We start from the raw sequence: 12,451 nt of genomic DNA, 5'->3' as shown, positions 1-12,451 counted from the left end.
AAAAGAAAACAAAAAAACAAAGCCTTCCCCAATATCACCAGTCAAAATGGGCAAAACAACTGTTTCGGGAACTGTTGATTTAGAGGTTGTCCTTACACTTGTTCACCTCATTCTTTAAGGCTGAGTCTCATCTTTGCTAAAACCGCCTCCTACCTGGAATTACCCACATTCTCGCTAAGGTCCCCAGGACATCTGGCACAGTCCACTATTACGTCCTCTTCCCATTATATGATATTTGTTGACAATTCTTTCTTCCTTAGGTTGTGTAACACTTTAGGCTCCTGTCTAGGTATGTTAGCAAATAGCACCCGCTCAAAACATATTTTCCGCAAATTGAACTTAATTGTTGCCACTTTGGTAGCAGTGTGAGAAAAGAGTTGGTTAGTCCATGTAGAATTCCTTGACACCATAATCCAAACACTTGCATAGTGGTTGGAAATCAGGAAACATCTTAAGGAACTGGGAGAAAGCTGATCAGGCAAGTCATGGCAGAATATCCTCATGGGCGTGATGGGTCACTGTCTTACTGCAAAATGATTTCTGCTTCTGTCCCCCCAAAAGCACCCCACCATCCTGCTTCCACTGAAGGAAAGAGCAGCTGTGTCTATGGTGTCACTTGAGTGTTTCAGACAAATGGGTCTTCAACCCAAGTCAAAGAGCTCCTCTGTCCTGTTTGCATCAGATAGTCTTCGAGAAAGAAGGTGAACAGGTGAGGGCTGACAAATCAGAATTAATGGAAATATGCGTGGGGCTTCCCTGGTGGCTCAGTGGTAAACAATACACCTGCCAATACAGGAGATGTGGGTTTGGTCCCTGGGTCTGGAAGATCCCTGGGAGAAGGAAATGTCAACCCATTCCAGTTTTCTTGTCTAGGAAACCCCATGGACAAAGGAGCCAGGTGGGCTACAGGCCATGGGGGTCTCAAAGAGTCAGACACAACTTAGTGACTAAAACAACAACAGTGTTAATAATTCCTAGAAATAGATCATGTGTAAGATGAACATAAACTTTGATAAGCATTTTTTTAAAGAAAGAATCTAAAATGCTACAAGATATAGCTAAGATTCTGTAGCAAGTGATCATTGTGAGCTTCCTAGGAGGCAAATCAACTTTTCTGACAGGTGTGGTTGGTTCTGGGCATGGCCAGCTCTCAGATGCTGTGGGACCTAAGGATGAGCCCCAAATCCTGAGGGGCAGACAGGTTTCCAAATATAGCACTAAAGGAAAATATTGCTTTGCTGACTAACACTGCACATTGACACAGACACTATGTAAGGAGACAAAACACAAAGCAATTTTGCATTTGATGACTTGAACTTGTTCCAAAAGGCCTCATGTAAAGATCCTCCAAGACCTTCGGAGGACCAAAAGTGGCTATACTCAGTGGAGAATAGTCACTCTGCATGTGGTATTTCAAGAGGAAAAGATGGAAAAGAATAATACGAAGTGACGTTAAATTCTGCGTTTAAAGTCACCGATGTTGAGGACATGTATTTACTAACTATGGGAAACTGTATGGGAAACTGTATCTGAGTTTAAATGAAGAATTTAAGCCCCCCAAAAAACCAAAATAGCTCTACCAGATTTTGGGTGCATACACTTCTTAGTTAGGGATTCTCAGGTGGCACCAGTGGTAAAGAACCCACCTGCCAATGCAGGAGATATAAGAGATGTGGGTTTGATCCCTGGGTTGGGAAGATGCCCTGAAGAAGGGCATGGCAACCCATTCCAGTATTTTTGCCTGGAGAATCCCATGGGCAGAGGAGCCTGCCCATAGGGTCGCAAAGAGTTGGACACGACCTAAGCAATATCCACTCACATACTCACTGCAACTAAGAGTGTGCATGCCACAACTAAAGATCCTGCTTGCCACAACTAAGACCCAGCACAGCCAAATAAATAAGTAAATAATTATTAAAAAAAAAAAAAGTAGATGATAGCAAGTGTACATAAGAACAGAGCATTCAGAACTCTCACACACTGTGGGTGTAAGCGCAAATTGACATGACTTTGGAAAACTGTTGGGCACCATTTACTAATGTTGACTATATAAGCATCCTACAACCCATCAATTCATTCCTATGTCCCTAACTGAAGCTTGTCACACGTGTTCCCCCAAAAGACACCACAAGAATGTTCACAGCAGTGTTATTCAAAATAGCCCCACACTGGAAACAATGCCAATATCCATCAACAGGAGAATATAACTTGTGCTGTATTCATAGAATGGAATACACACTGTATGATTCCAGTTGTATCAAGTCCCAAAACAGGCAAACCTGACTGATGGCAACAGAAGCCAGGAAAGTGTTTACCCCTGGGGTATGGTGATCAGAAGGGAGTACAGTGAGGGGCCCTCCCTCTGCTCTGGAGGAAGCTTAAGGCCTATCCCACATCTTCAACATTTTATTTCTTTATGCACCAGAATTTATTTTCTTGGGCTCCAAAATCACTGCAGATGGTGACTGCAGCCAAGAAATTAAAAGATGCTCTCTCCTTGAAAGAAAAGCTATGACCAACCTAGACAGCAAATTAAAAAGCAGAGACATTACTTCACCAACAAATGTCCATCTAGTCAAAGCTATGGTTGTTCCAGTAGTCATATATGGATGTGAGAGTTGGACCATAAAGAAAGCTGAGCACTGAAGAATTGATGCTTTTGAACTGTGGTGTTGGAGAAGACTCTTGAGAGTCCCTTGGACTGCAAGGAGATCCAACCAGTCCATCCTAAAGGAAATCAGTCCTGAATATTCATTAGAAGGATGGACGCTAAAGCTGAAATTCCAATACTTTGGCCACCTGATGCAAAGAGCTGACTCATTTGAAAAGACCCTGATGCCGGGAAAGATTGAAGGCAGGAGAAGGGGATGACAGAGGATGAGATGGTTGGATGGCATCACTGACTCAATGGACATGAGTTTGAGCAAGCTCTGGGAGTTGGTGAAGGACAGGGAAGCCTGGCATACTGCAGTTCATGGGGTCGTGAAGAGTTGGACACAACTGAGCGACTGAACTGAACTGAACTGAGGTCCCCTAACTGCTTTATGAGCCTGGCATCTTGCTCCTCCAAGAGGCTTCTGATGCTTGAATATGTTTAGAATCTCAAAGGGGCTGGCGACTGTCATTTTCCCATTCACTGAATGTTTACCAAGTAATGCTACCTGCCAGACACCATCCTGTGTGTTGAAAAAAAACAGCTCTGGGCACAGACGAAGTCTCTGCCCTCACACAGCGTACTTTTTAGTGCCGGGGGCAGAAGACACATGCAAGCCAGTGAGTCCATTTCTGGTCTGTACAAGTTCTACAGATTTGAATAAAGCCAAAGACTCCCCTGGTGGTCCAGGGGTTAAGCATCTGCCTTGCAATACAGGGGACACAGGTTCAATCCCTGGTTGGAGAACTAAGAGCCCCCACTCCACAACTAGAGAGTCCATGAGCCTCAAATGAAGGTTCCTGCAAGATGCAATGAAGATTCCACAGGTGGCTGCAACGAAGACCCAATGCAGCCAAAGAAATAAATTAATATTAAAAAAAAAATAACAGCAGCCAGCTGAGGGGACAGAAGAAAGGAGAGTCCATGGGTGACTGCTTCTTGCAGGAAGGGCATTCCAGGCAGAAGGAACAGAAGGATGAAGTCTGGGAGGTGGGAGCTTGCTTGGCCAGGAGCCCAGGGGCTGGAGTAGACAGAGCAGGGGACACTGTCAGAAGAGATATGGGGGGCAGGGAGGGGGTTGGATCCCCATAGGACTGAAGGCCATGGTGAAGATTTTGGTTTTAAATGAAAAACTACTAAAGGACTTTGAACACGAGGGACGTGACTTGGATTCAGATGAACTAAAGTCAGATTACCCTCTGACTTAGATAACAGTTCAGAGGGACTTCCCTAGCAGTCCAGTGTTTAAGACTCCACCTTCTAATGCAGGGAGTACAGATTTGATCCCTGGTCCAGGAACTAAAGTCCCACATGCCTCGGGAGCTGTGCCAAAAATTAAAACAACAACAACAACAACAACAACAAACAGCTCAGAGGTGGTGAATTGGTGAAAATAAAGCAGGAGCAGCAGGCAGTGTCTACTGCAGTGGGGATGAGGAGTGGTTCCACCCTGGATCTATCTTACTGGCAGAACTGCCAGGGTTTGGAGACAGAGGGGAAGGCAGTTATGAGACAACAAGTGTCAGGATTGATGCGTTTGTGAAGGGAAACCAAGGGCTCAGTCCTGGTCTTTGTTAAGTTTGAAATGCCAAGGGTCAGGCTGTGGGCAGCTGGATGCAACATGTGGATCCAACAGAGGACCAGCCTAGGGATGAATACAAGCTGGGAATCTGGGAATGTTCTGGAGGTGGGAATGCTCATAACAATGGATGGATGAGATGGAGAGAGGTAAGAGGAAGTGGAACCAAAAAGATTCTATTTAACCTATGGTTGGATCATAAGCCATAAGCCCGGATAGGGTCACATAGGAAGTTGCTCTAGAGATGTCTCTGTGAACAAGATACTGTGCTTACCACGTGCTGACACTGGGCCAAGTGCTTCACAGCTATTAACTCAGTCTTCCTAACAACTCAGAGGTAAAGCTCCGTTACTGTCCCCATTTTACTGATATGGACACTGAGGCTCCTATTCAGAAAGGAAAGGGGTTAGTGCGGAGGCCTCTGGGGACCCCAGGATCAGGTGGGCATGGGGACGAGGAGGAAGCAGCCAGTGGCAGGCAAGGCGAGAGGAGACCAGGGAGCCTGGTGCCCCCGAAGCCCACAAGTATCCCTGCAGGGGACAGAAGGTGGGAGCTGACCATGGATACAAAAAAGGGTCATCTTTACTTCCACTAACCTGCTTCCTTCTGAAATTAACTTTCTCCCAGTTTGAATGCAGGCAACACATCTCAGTAGTGCTCTCAGCCCCTGAGTCCCTATCACCACCAGCAGTCCCAGACGTTCTCAGCGTCACTGCAGTCCTGCCTGCACTCAGAGGTCAAGCTCCGTTTTTTCCCATCCATTCATCTCTGCTTCCAGATGAGAGCGGCTCCTCAACCCACAGCCTGACCTGGCCTTTAGCATGTCAGTAAAGGAGCACCTATGCTATGAAATCACATATTAACAATCCTGATCCTCATATCTCAATTGTTCCCGCTGTCACGCTACATATTTTATTTTATGCATTTAAAGTATTATCCCGAGGAGGGGCTCTATGACACCTGAAAAGGTTAAAGACCTCCAGCTCATCTCAATATTAACCACAGAGGAGCCACTGCAGGCAGAGAACCGAATCCTAACCTGGGGAGTCAGCGGGTATTTCACCTCGCATTCCTGGTGACTGCCTGGGGCAGGTGAGGTTAGCCCACAGCGCCCTGGCACCCTCACCATAAGTGATGTCACAAAGGAAGGTGACTGGGATGCCCTCCTGCAGCCACCAGAAGGTTCCCTGCCCAGGTCTGGGGGTGGGGGTAGGGGATGAGGGTGGGATGGGGTTGGGGTGTGTCTTCTCTCTACAAGGCTCTCATTTGACTGGGTTCTGCTCCCCTCACTCCCACTGCTTCCTGGTCATCTGCCCTTCAGGGTGCTCTGTGCCAGGCTGACCCACTGTCACCCTGTAACCACAGTTCTGCTCTGCCCTCATTTGCAAACAGCTCAGAGTCCTCCTTGCAGGACCTCTCCATCATCTGCCTCTCCTGACTTCTCCACTGGGCAAAATGGAGGGCTTAAAACTAAGTCACTGTGCCATGCTCCAAACAGTCAGTGAGAGATCCCAGCACAGAATCCAGAGGCTTCTCAGGTGGGCTTTTTTCCATGTCACATGGGTCCCAAATCAGCAGAACTAGGGTCACAATAGAGTTTCCTTCAAGGGTCGTTTGGAGATTCAATGAGCTGGCAGCTATAATGTACTTACAACAGTGGACCACACGTGGTAAACACCATATACATTGTTAAAGATAATCTTGGAAACAGACATTACCATATGTAAAATAGATAGCCAAGGGGAATTTTCCGTAGGACTCAGGGAACTCAAACGGGGCTCTGTAACAACCCAGAGGGGTGGGATGGGGAGGGAGGTGCCATGGCTATTCAAGTGGGAGGGGACATGGGTAAACCTGTGACTGAGTCATGTCGATGTTTGGTGGAAACCAACACAACATTGTAAAACAATTATCCTTCAATTAAAAAGCAAATTAAAAAAAATAATCTCAACTTTCCTGTTCCCCATTTTTAAAAAGCCTTTAAAATTCATAAATTCCGTACCAACCAGTGTAGCATTCAAGAATAACTGACACTAACATGAAAAAGAAAAAAAGATTTTGTGGAATGTTTATAGTCATTCTTAAATTTAAAAACCTTAAAGGAGATGTTAAAGGTGAAGAGAAAAAACCTGGCTAAAAGTTCCATGGAGTCTGGAACTACAGTGAACATGGGGCAGAAAATCTCTGATCAAAAAAAATCATTGTGTATTTGTCGAGTTTATGGGGAAAAAATGAACCCATCAAAACTGTTCATACCAAAGTCAAGGGGAAGTCACAGAATGCCAAGTGGAGGACCATCTGGTCTACCTCCAGCATTTTTGTACAAAAGGAGAGAAGACAGATAGCACAGAGTATTTGCATAGTTAAGGGAGGACACATTCCTCCAGAGACTCAGGGTGTGGACGCACAGACTCTCAGCTGCAGGGTGGCAGGGTGCCTCCCTGGGTCGGCCAGTTTTCCCTCTACAGCAGGAACAAGTCGGGCTGGTATGAAACTTGCCCAGACAACCAGATTCACCTGGTTTGCCTGTCTCTGCAGGACTCCTCCTGCCCAGCTCATGACTTGCAAGCAAAACCAACTCTAAAAATCTCACCCTCGCACTGCACCAGGCAGCCTCAACCCCATTTCCTGAGAAAAAGGGGAAGCTGCTAACGAATCTGGTCTCCGAGGCACCAAGTGTCCATGGCATATTCTACTGACTATGCCCTCCTGTCCTTGCAAAGAACTAGAGCTTCCAAGAACTGAAAGAGGTTTGGGGACTCTCCTCTAGCCTGCCCGCTCCCAACCTCTGTATCCTCATTCTGCAGAAAATGCCAGTCCTTAACTACCTACTTAGACCTTGTGCGTTATGAACACAACGTAACACAGGTAACCAGTGCCTTTCTTCATCACTTACAACCACATCCAATTTCCAATACGCTGGGTCACATTTCAGGCGAAGGGCCACGGAAGGTGCTAGGGTTTTTTCTGACCTGAGAATGCAAAACGAGTCCATCCTCTTTACTGCTCCCTTTAAACCTTCTGGAGACAAGACACGGGCTACACTGAATTCTGTTTTGCACACGGAGGCTCCCGCTGCGTTACTGTTTCCATCACTGTGAGAAGGTGGAGGTGGCAGACAGAACTTTAGGTTTCCGGGTTCTGATGCCAAGAGGAATGGAGAAGGTGTAAAGTTCAAGTGCCTTCGGAGGGATGAACGTGAACCCAGACAACTGGTTCCTAGGCCACTCCCACCTCCTACAGAAGATTCTTCTGGAGTGGCCACCACACCCCCAGTTCCCAAACCTGCCAGGCGACCGGAACAGCTATCCCCGCGGCTACCAGGGTCACGTTGCCCCCATCGCGTCCCCGATGCCTAATCGCCTCGGTCACCTGTGGGCTTCGGTGGGTCCCAGGCCATTTTCCAGGCTGGCATCTGTCTGCACCATCTCCTGTTTCAGTTCGCCGATCTCCGAGGCGATTGTGTCAATGAGCTATTCAAAGACAAAAATAGTGTGACGTCAGGAAGTGGAAGAGGCGTGCCCAGAGCTGGGCAGCGTCAGCCACTTCAATAGGAGCACAGAGATGACCACTTTTCTTTTCTTTTTTTTTTAAATCCTGGCTTTGTGAATTTCCTTCACCCAGAGAAGGGGGGAAACAGGGAGGGGGCAGCTTCTGAGAAAGAGGAAGAACTTAGGTTTCGGTATCACCCTAAAATATGACATAAATAAAGTAAAAAATATGACACCCAGTTTGCTTTCTCAACATGAATACAAAGAGGAATAAACAAATCTTGGTGAAACCAGGCTTCAATATTTATATTGTCAAAGTGAACAGTCAAAATGGATGCCCTGGGTTAAACTTTATACCATCCTTATTCTGGTTACAGAAAGATGTCTATTTCAAAGATATACACAGATGGCAAATCAGCTTCCAATGACTTGTTCGGGGAAAGGGAAGAGAGAGGGTTGTGTGGGGGCAGGAGTGGGTGAGCGGGCAGCCAGGGAGCCGCAGGGGAAGAGATGGGGAAACGTGTCTTCTTCTTGGAGAAGGCTTGTGTGGTCTTGCATGCCTTGCCTACATGCTTGGGAAGAAGCTACATCTGACCCTGAAGTTTGGTCTGAATTCTTGAGCCCCCCTTCCTCCCCACGTCCACTCATTCAAAGACTCTTCATGATGCTAACCAGGATCTGTGGAACAGCTACCTACTCAAAGTGTCACTGCTCATTCATTTTTTTAAAAAATGTAGTTATTTTCTCATGTGGGGCTTCCCAGGTGGCTCAGTGGTAAAGAATCCACCTGCACTGCGGGAGACATAGGTTCAGTCTGAATTGGGAAGACCCCTTGGAAAAGGAAATGGCAACCCACTCCAGTATTCTTGCCTGGGAAGTCCCATGGACAGAGGAGCTTGGCAGACTACAGTCCATAGGGTCACAAAAGAGTTGGATACAACTTAGCAGCTAAATTAACAGATGTTTTCATATAAATGTTACTTATGTCAACAGGAAACCAATTAATATTTTAAAACAAACATTTAAATTATTTCTTTCCTAATATAGTAGATATCTGTAGGTGTAACCCACACGTCAAGCCCTTCGTAATTTTTCACAGTGTAAAGGGGTCCCGGGGATAAAATGCTTGAGAATTGTTGTTCTAGCTTAAAGATGTTGTCATCTTGCCTAAAGCAACTTTTATCCCACCCAGACTCTGGAAGAAATTTCATTTTGAGTCTATAGGCTGTATCAAAATGTTGACCCTCATCTATTCATTCATTCAGAATGTTATGGCTACTCTCTTCATGACACTCCATGACAGCACTTAGCATCGAGAAGTTACAGAACGAAAAGAGAATTGAGTGATGCTGTAGGCAGCAGCTAAAGGGTCACCCTAGCTATGGTGGGTGGTCAGGACAGGTCTTTGAGGAAGTGATGAAGCCCTGAATGACATGGGAGCCAAGGAAAGATCAGGGGAGGAGCCCTCTACACAGAGTCCCAGAGGCGAGGGAAGTTTGTGGGAGGCTGTGGTCTGTCTGCCACCAGACCATGTGAACCTTCTAGATTACAGTACCCTTGGATTTGAGTTTTCAACTGAGAACCATTGGAGGGCTTTACTAGGGGAATGGCCATTTTACTTGTTTTATGTTCTAAAAAGATCCCTTGGCTGCTGGCTACACGGGGTTTGTAAGGAGAAGCAGCAAAACTAGTTAGGAGGCAACGGCAATGGTCCAGGCAAGAGAAGACGGTGGTGTGAACCAGAGTGGTATCAGAGAGAAGGGGGGGACATCCAGGAATCACTGGACATGGAAACTGATAGATGGATTGAATGTGGGTGTTGGGGGAGAGAAGTCTTAAGGCCACTACTAAGTTGTTGGCTTGAGCAATTAGATAGATGATAGTGCCTTTCACTGTGGAAGAAATGGGGAAGGATCAGATTTGAGGAAGAAGCCCAGCTGGACATTGCACAGGTTAAGTTTTAACTGAGTTGCTTGTTGGTCATCAATTAAATGTATTAAGTTACTTCTAATACGAAGGGTGAAACAACTTAAACATTTGGAAGTCACTGGAATAGGTCACTGTGACGAGGAGAGACTACCTATGGGGGGTGGGGGATGGAGAGGGGCCCCAGCAAACAGCTGGGTGCACTCTCAGCACTTAGAGGTCAGGGGACGGGAGGCCAGCCAAGACCATCCCCTTTGTGTGTGACTGGGGTGCAGGCTGTAGGTGGAGTTTCTGGAAGCACTGGGGCCTTACAAGAGGAGATAAGGGGATTTCCTTTGAGACACATTCCAGAGGCAAACATTACAAGTCTGACAATGTCAAATCCTTGAGGATGTGGGAAAATAGGACCGCTCACATGTTGCTGGAGGCATGTTTTGCGAGCACGTTGGAAAGCAGTGTGGTACCTTATAGAGACACAGACTCTCATGCTTGAGAAACCCACGCCCCTGGGTGAGATGAGAATATTGGCCACACCGCTGCTTGTAACAAAACTGAATTATAAGCACCTAAATATCCACCAATTGGAGATACTGGATAAATGGAGGTATAGAATACTCCACAGCAGTTAAAATGAATGAACTAGGACCTCGCTGGCGGTCTAGTGGTTAAGACTCTGCATTTCCACAGCAAAGGGCATGGGATCAATCCTGGATTAGGGAAATAAAATCCCGTAAACTTGCCCGGCATAGCGAAAAAAAAAAAAAGAAAAACAAAGATAAAGAACCAGATTATATACATCAACACACAGGCAAAAGCTCAAACAAGTTTTCATAAAAGCAAAAAAAAAAAAAAAAAAGTGAAACAAATTACACTCAGTATATGAAGTTTCAGTTCAGCTCAGTTCAGTTGTTCAGTTGTGTCCGACTCTTTGCGACCCCATGAATCGCAGCACACCAGGCCTCCCTGTCCGTCACCAACTCCCAGAGTTCACTCAAACTCATGTCCATTGAGTCGATGATGCCATCCAGCCATCTCATCCTTTGTCATCCCCTTCTCCTCCTGCCCCCAATCCCTCCCAGCATCAGGGTCTTTTCCAATGAGTCAGCTCTTCACATGAGGTGGTCAAAGTACTGGAGATTCAGCTTCAGCATCAGTCCTTCCAGTGAACAGCCAGGACAGATCTCCTTTAGGATGGACTGGTTGGATCTCCTTGCAGTCCAAGGGACTCTCAAGAGTCTTCCTCAACACCACAGTTCAAAAGCATCAATTTTTCGGTGCTCAGCTTTCTTCACAGTCCAACTCTTGCATCCATACATGACCACTGGAAAAACCATAGCCTTGACTAGATGGACCTTTGTTGGCAAAGTAATGTCTCTGCTTTTTAATATGCTGTCTAGGTTGCTCATAACTTTCCTTCCAAGGAGTAAGCGTCTTTTAATTTCATGGCTGCAATCACCATCTGCAGTGATTTTGGAGCCCAAAAAAATAAAGTCTGACACTGCTTCCACTGTTTCCCCATCTATTTCCCATGAAGTGATGGGACCAGATGCCATGATCTTAGTTTCCCGAATGTTGAGCTTTAAGCCAACTTTTTCACTCTCCTCTTTCACTTTCATCAAGAGGCTTCTTAGTTCCTCTTCACTTTCTGCCATAAGGGTGGTGTCATCTGCATATCTGAGGTTATTGATATTTCTCCCGGCAATCTTGATTCCAGCTTGTGCTTCTTCCAGTCCAGTGTTTCTCATGATGTACTCTGCATGTAAGTTAAATAAGCAGGGTGACAATATACAGCCTTGACGGACTGCTTTTCCTATTTGGAACCAGTCTGTTGTTCCATGTTCAGTTCTAACTGTTGCTTCCTGACCTGCAAATAGGTTTCTCAAGAGGCAGGTCAGGTGGTCTGGTCTTCCCATCTCTTTCAGAATTTTCCACAGTTTATTGTGATCCACACAGTCAAAGGCTTTGGCATAGTCAATAAAGCAGAAATAGATGTTTTTCTATGATCTAACAGATGTTGGCAATTTGATCTCTGGTTCCTCTGCCTTTTCTAAAACCAGCTTGAACATGTGGAAGTTCATGGTTCACATATTGCTGAAGCCTGGCTTGGAGAATTTTGAGCATTACTTTACTAGCATGTGAGATGAGTATATGAACTTTAAAACTAAGCAAAATTGTACTATTGAGTGTTTGTAGATACATACATGAAAATAGATGACTCCAAGATGCAGTATAGGGTTAATCATCTTAGTTCTCAGGAAGAGAAGTGAATGGAGGTGTGCACAGGTGGATAGAGGTGTGCACAGGTGGGTGGAGGTACGCACAGGTAGAGCATCTCAGCCACCTGCAGCACTTCATTTCTTAAAGTAATATGGCAAAATGATGATATAGGATGGAGCTAGTGATGCGTGTAATATCATGTGATTTTCTCTATGCTTAATTGACTTCATCATCAAACTTATTAGGTATATAAGAAAGAGGGTGAATATGTAGGAAAATGGAAAAAGGAAGGACTAAAAAGGTGGGAGTGAGTAGGGTGTGCTGGGGGTGTCTGAGTGTCTGTGCAGGGGTCCCTCCTCCCCTTTCTAGGGCAGGAAGGTCACACATGGCCCATGAGGGAGCAGGCAGGCCTGCCCTAGGGAGGCCCAACCTCGACCCCCGGCAAATCTTAAAGGGAAGATTCCCACCCCAGCACATTCATCCTTTCTGCCCTCAGTCCCCTTCACAGCCACCATCATGAACTGAATGGCTTTCCCTGAAAGAAGCAGCTGACCCCTCCAGCTAGCTTTCTTTGTCTGAAACACA

At 45.9% G+C, this 12,451-nt stretch overlaps 1 protein-coding gene across 12 annotated transcripts in view; it reads right to left on the bottom strand.

Annotated features, from left to right (window-relative positions):
• RIN2 (Ras and Rab interactor 2) overlaps positions 1 to 12,451 on the bottom strand; it is a 212,378-nt gene that overhangs the window by 56,699 nt on the left and 143,228 nt on the right. For 8 of the 12 annotated variants that reach the window (XM_061126432.1, XM_061126431.1, XM_061126430.1 and 5 more), the window contains one exon: positions 7,605 to 7,705. The exons of 3 other annotated variants lie outside the window; for them this stretch is intronic. In XM_061126432.1, the coding sequence (XP_060982415.1) occupies positions 7,605 to 7,705 (101 nt within the window). Of the gene's footprint in view, positions 1 to 7,204; positions 7,558 to 7,604; positions 7,706 to 12,451 lie in introns of those variants that run through there. One more of the 12 variants, XM_061126437.1, reaches the window with a different exon arrangement.

Source organism: Dama dama, chromosome 23 (assembly GCF_033118175.1).
Source record: "Dama dama isolate Ldn47 chromosome 23, ASM3311817v1, whole genome shotgun sequence".
Classification (NCBI taxonomy): Eukaryota; Metazoa; Chordata; class Mammalia; order Artiodactyla; family Cervidae; genus Dama; species Dama dama.
This window is presented reverse-complemented; position numbering and strand designations above follow the sequence as displayed.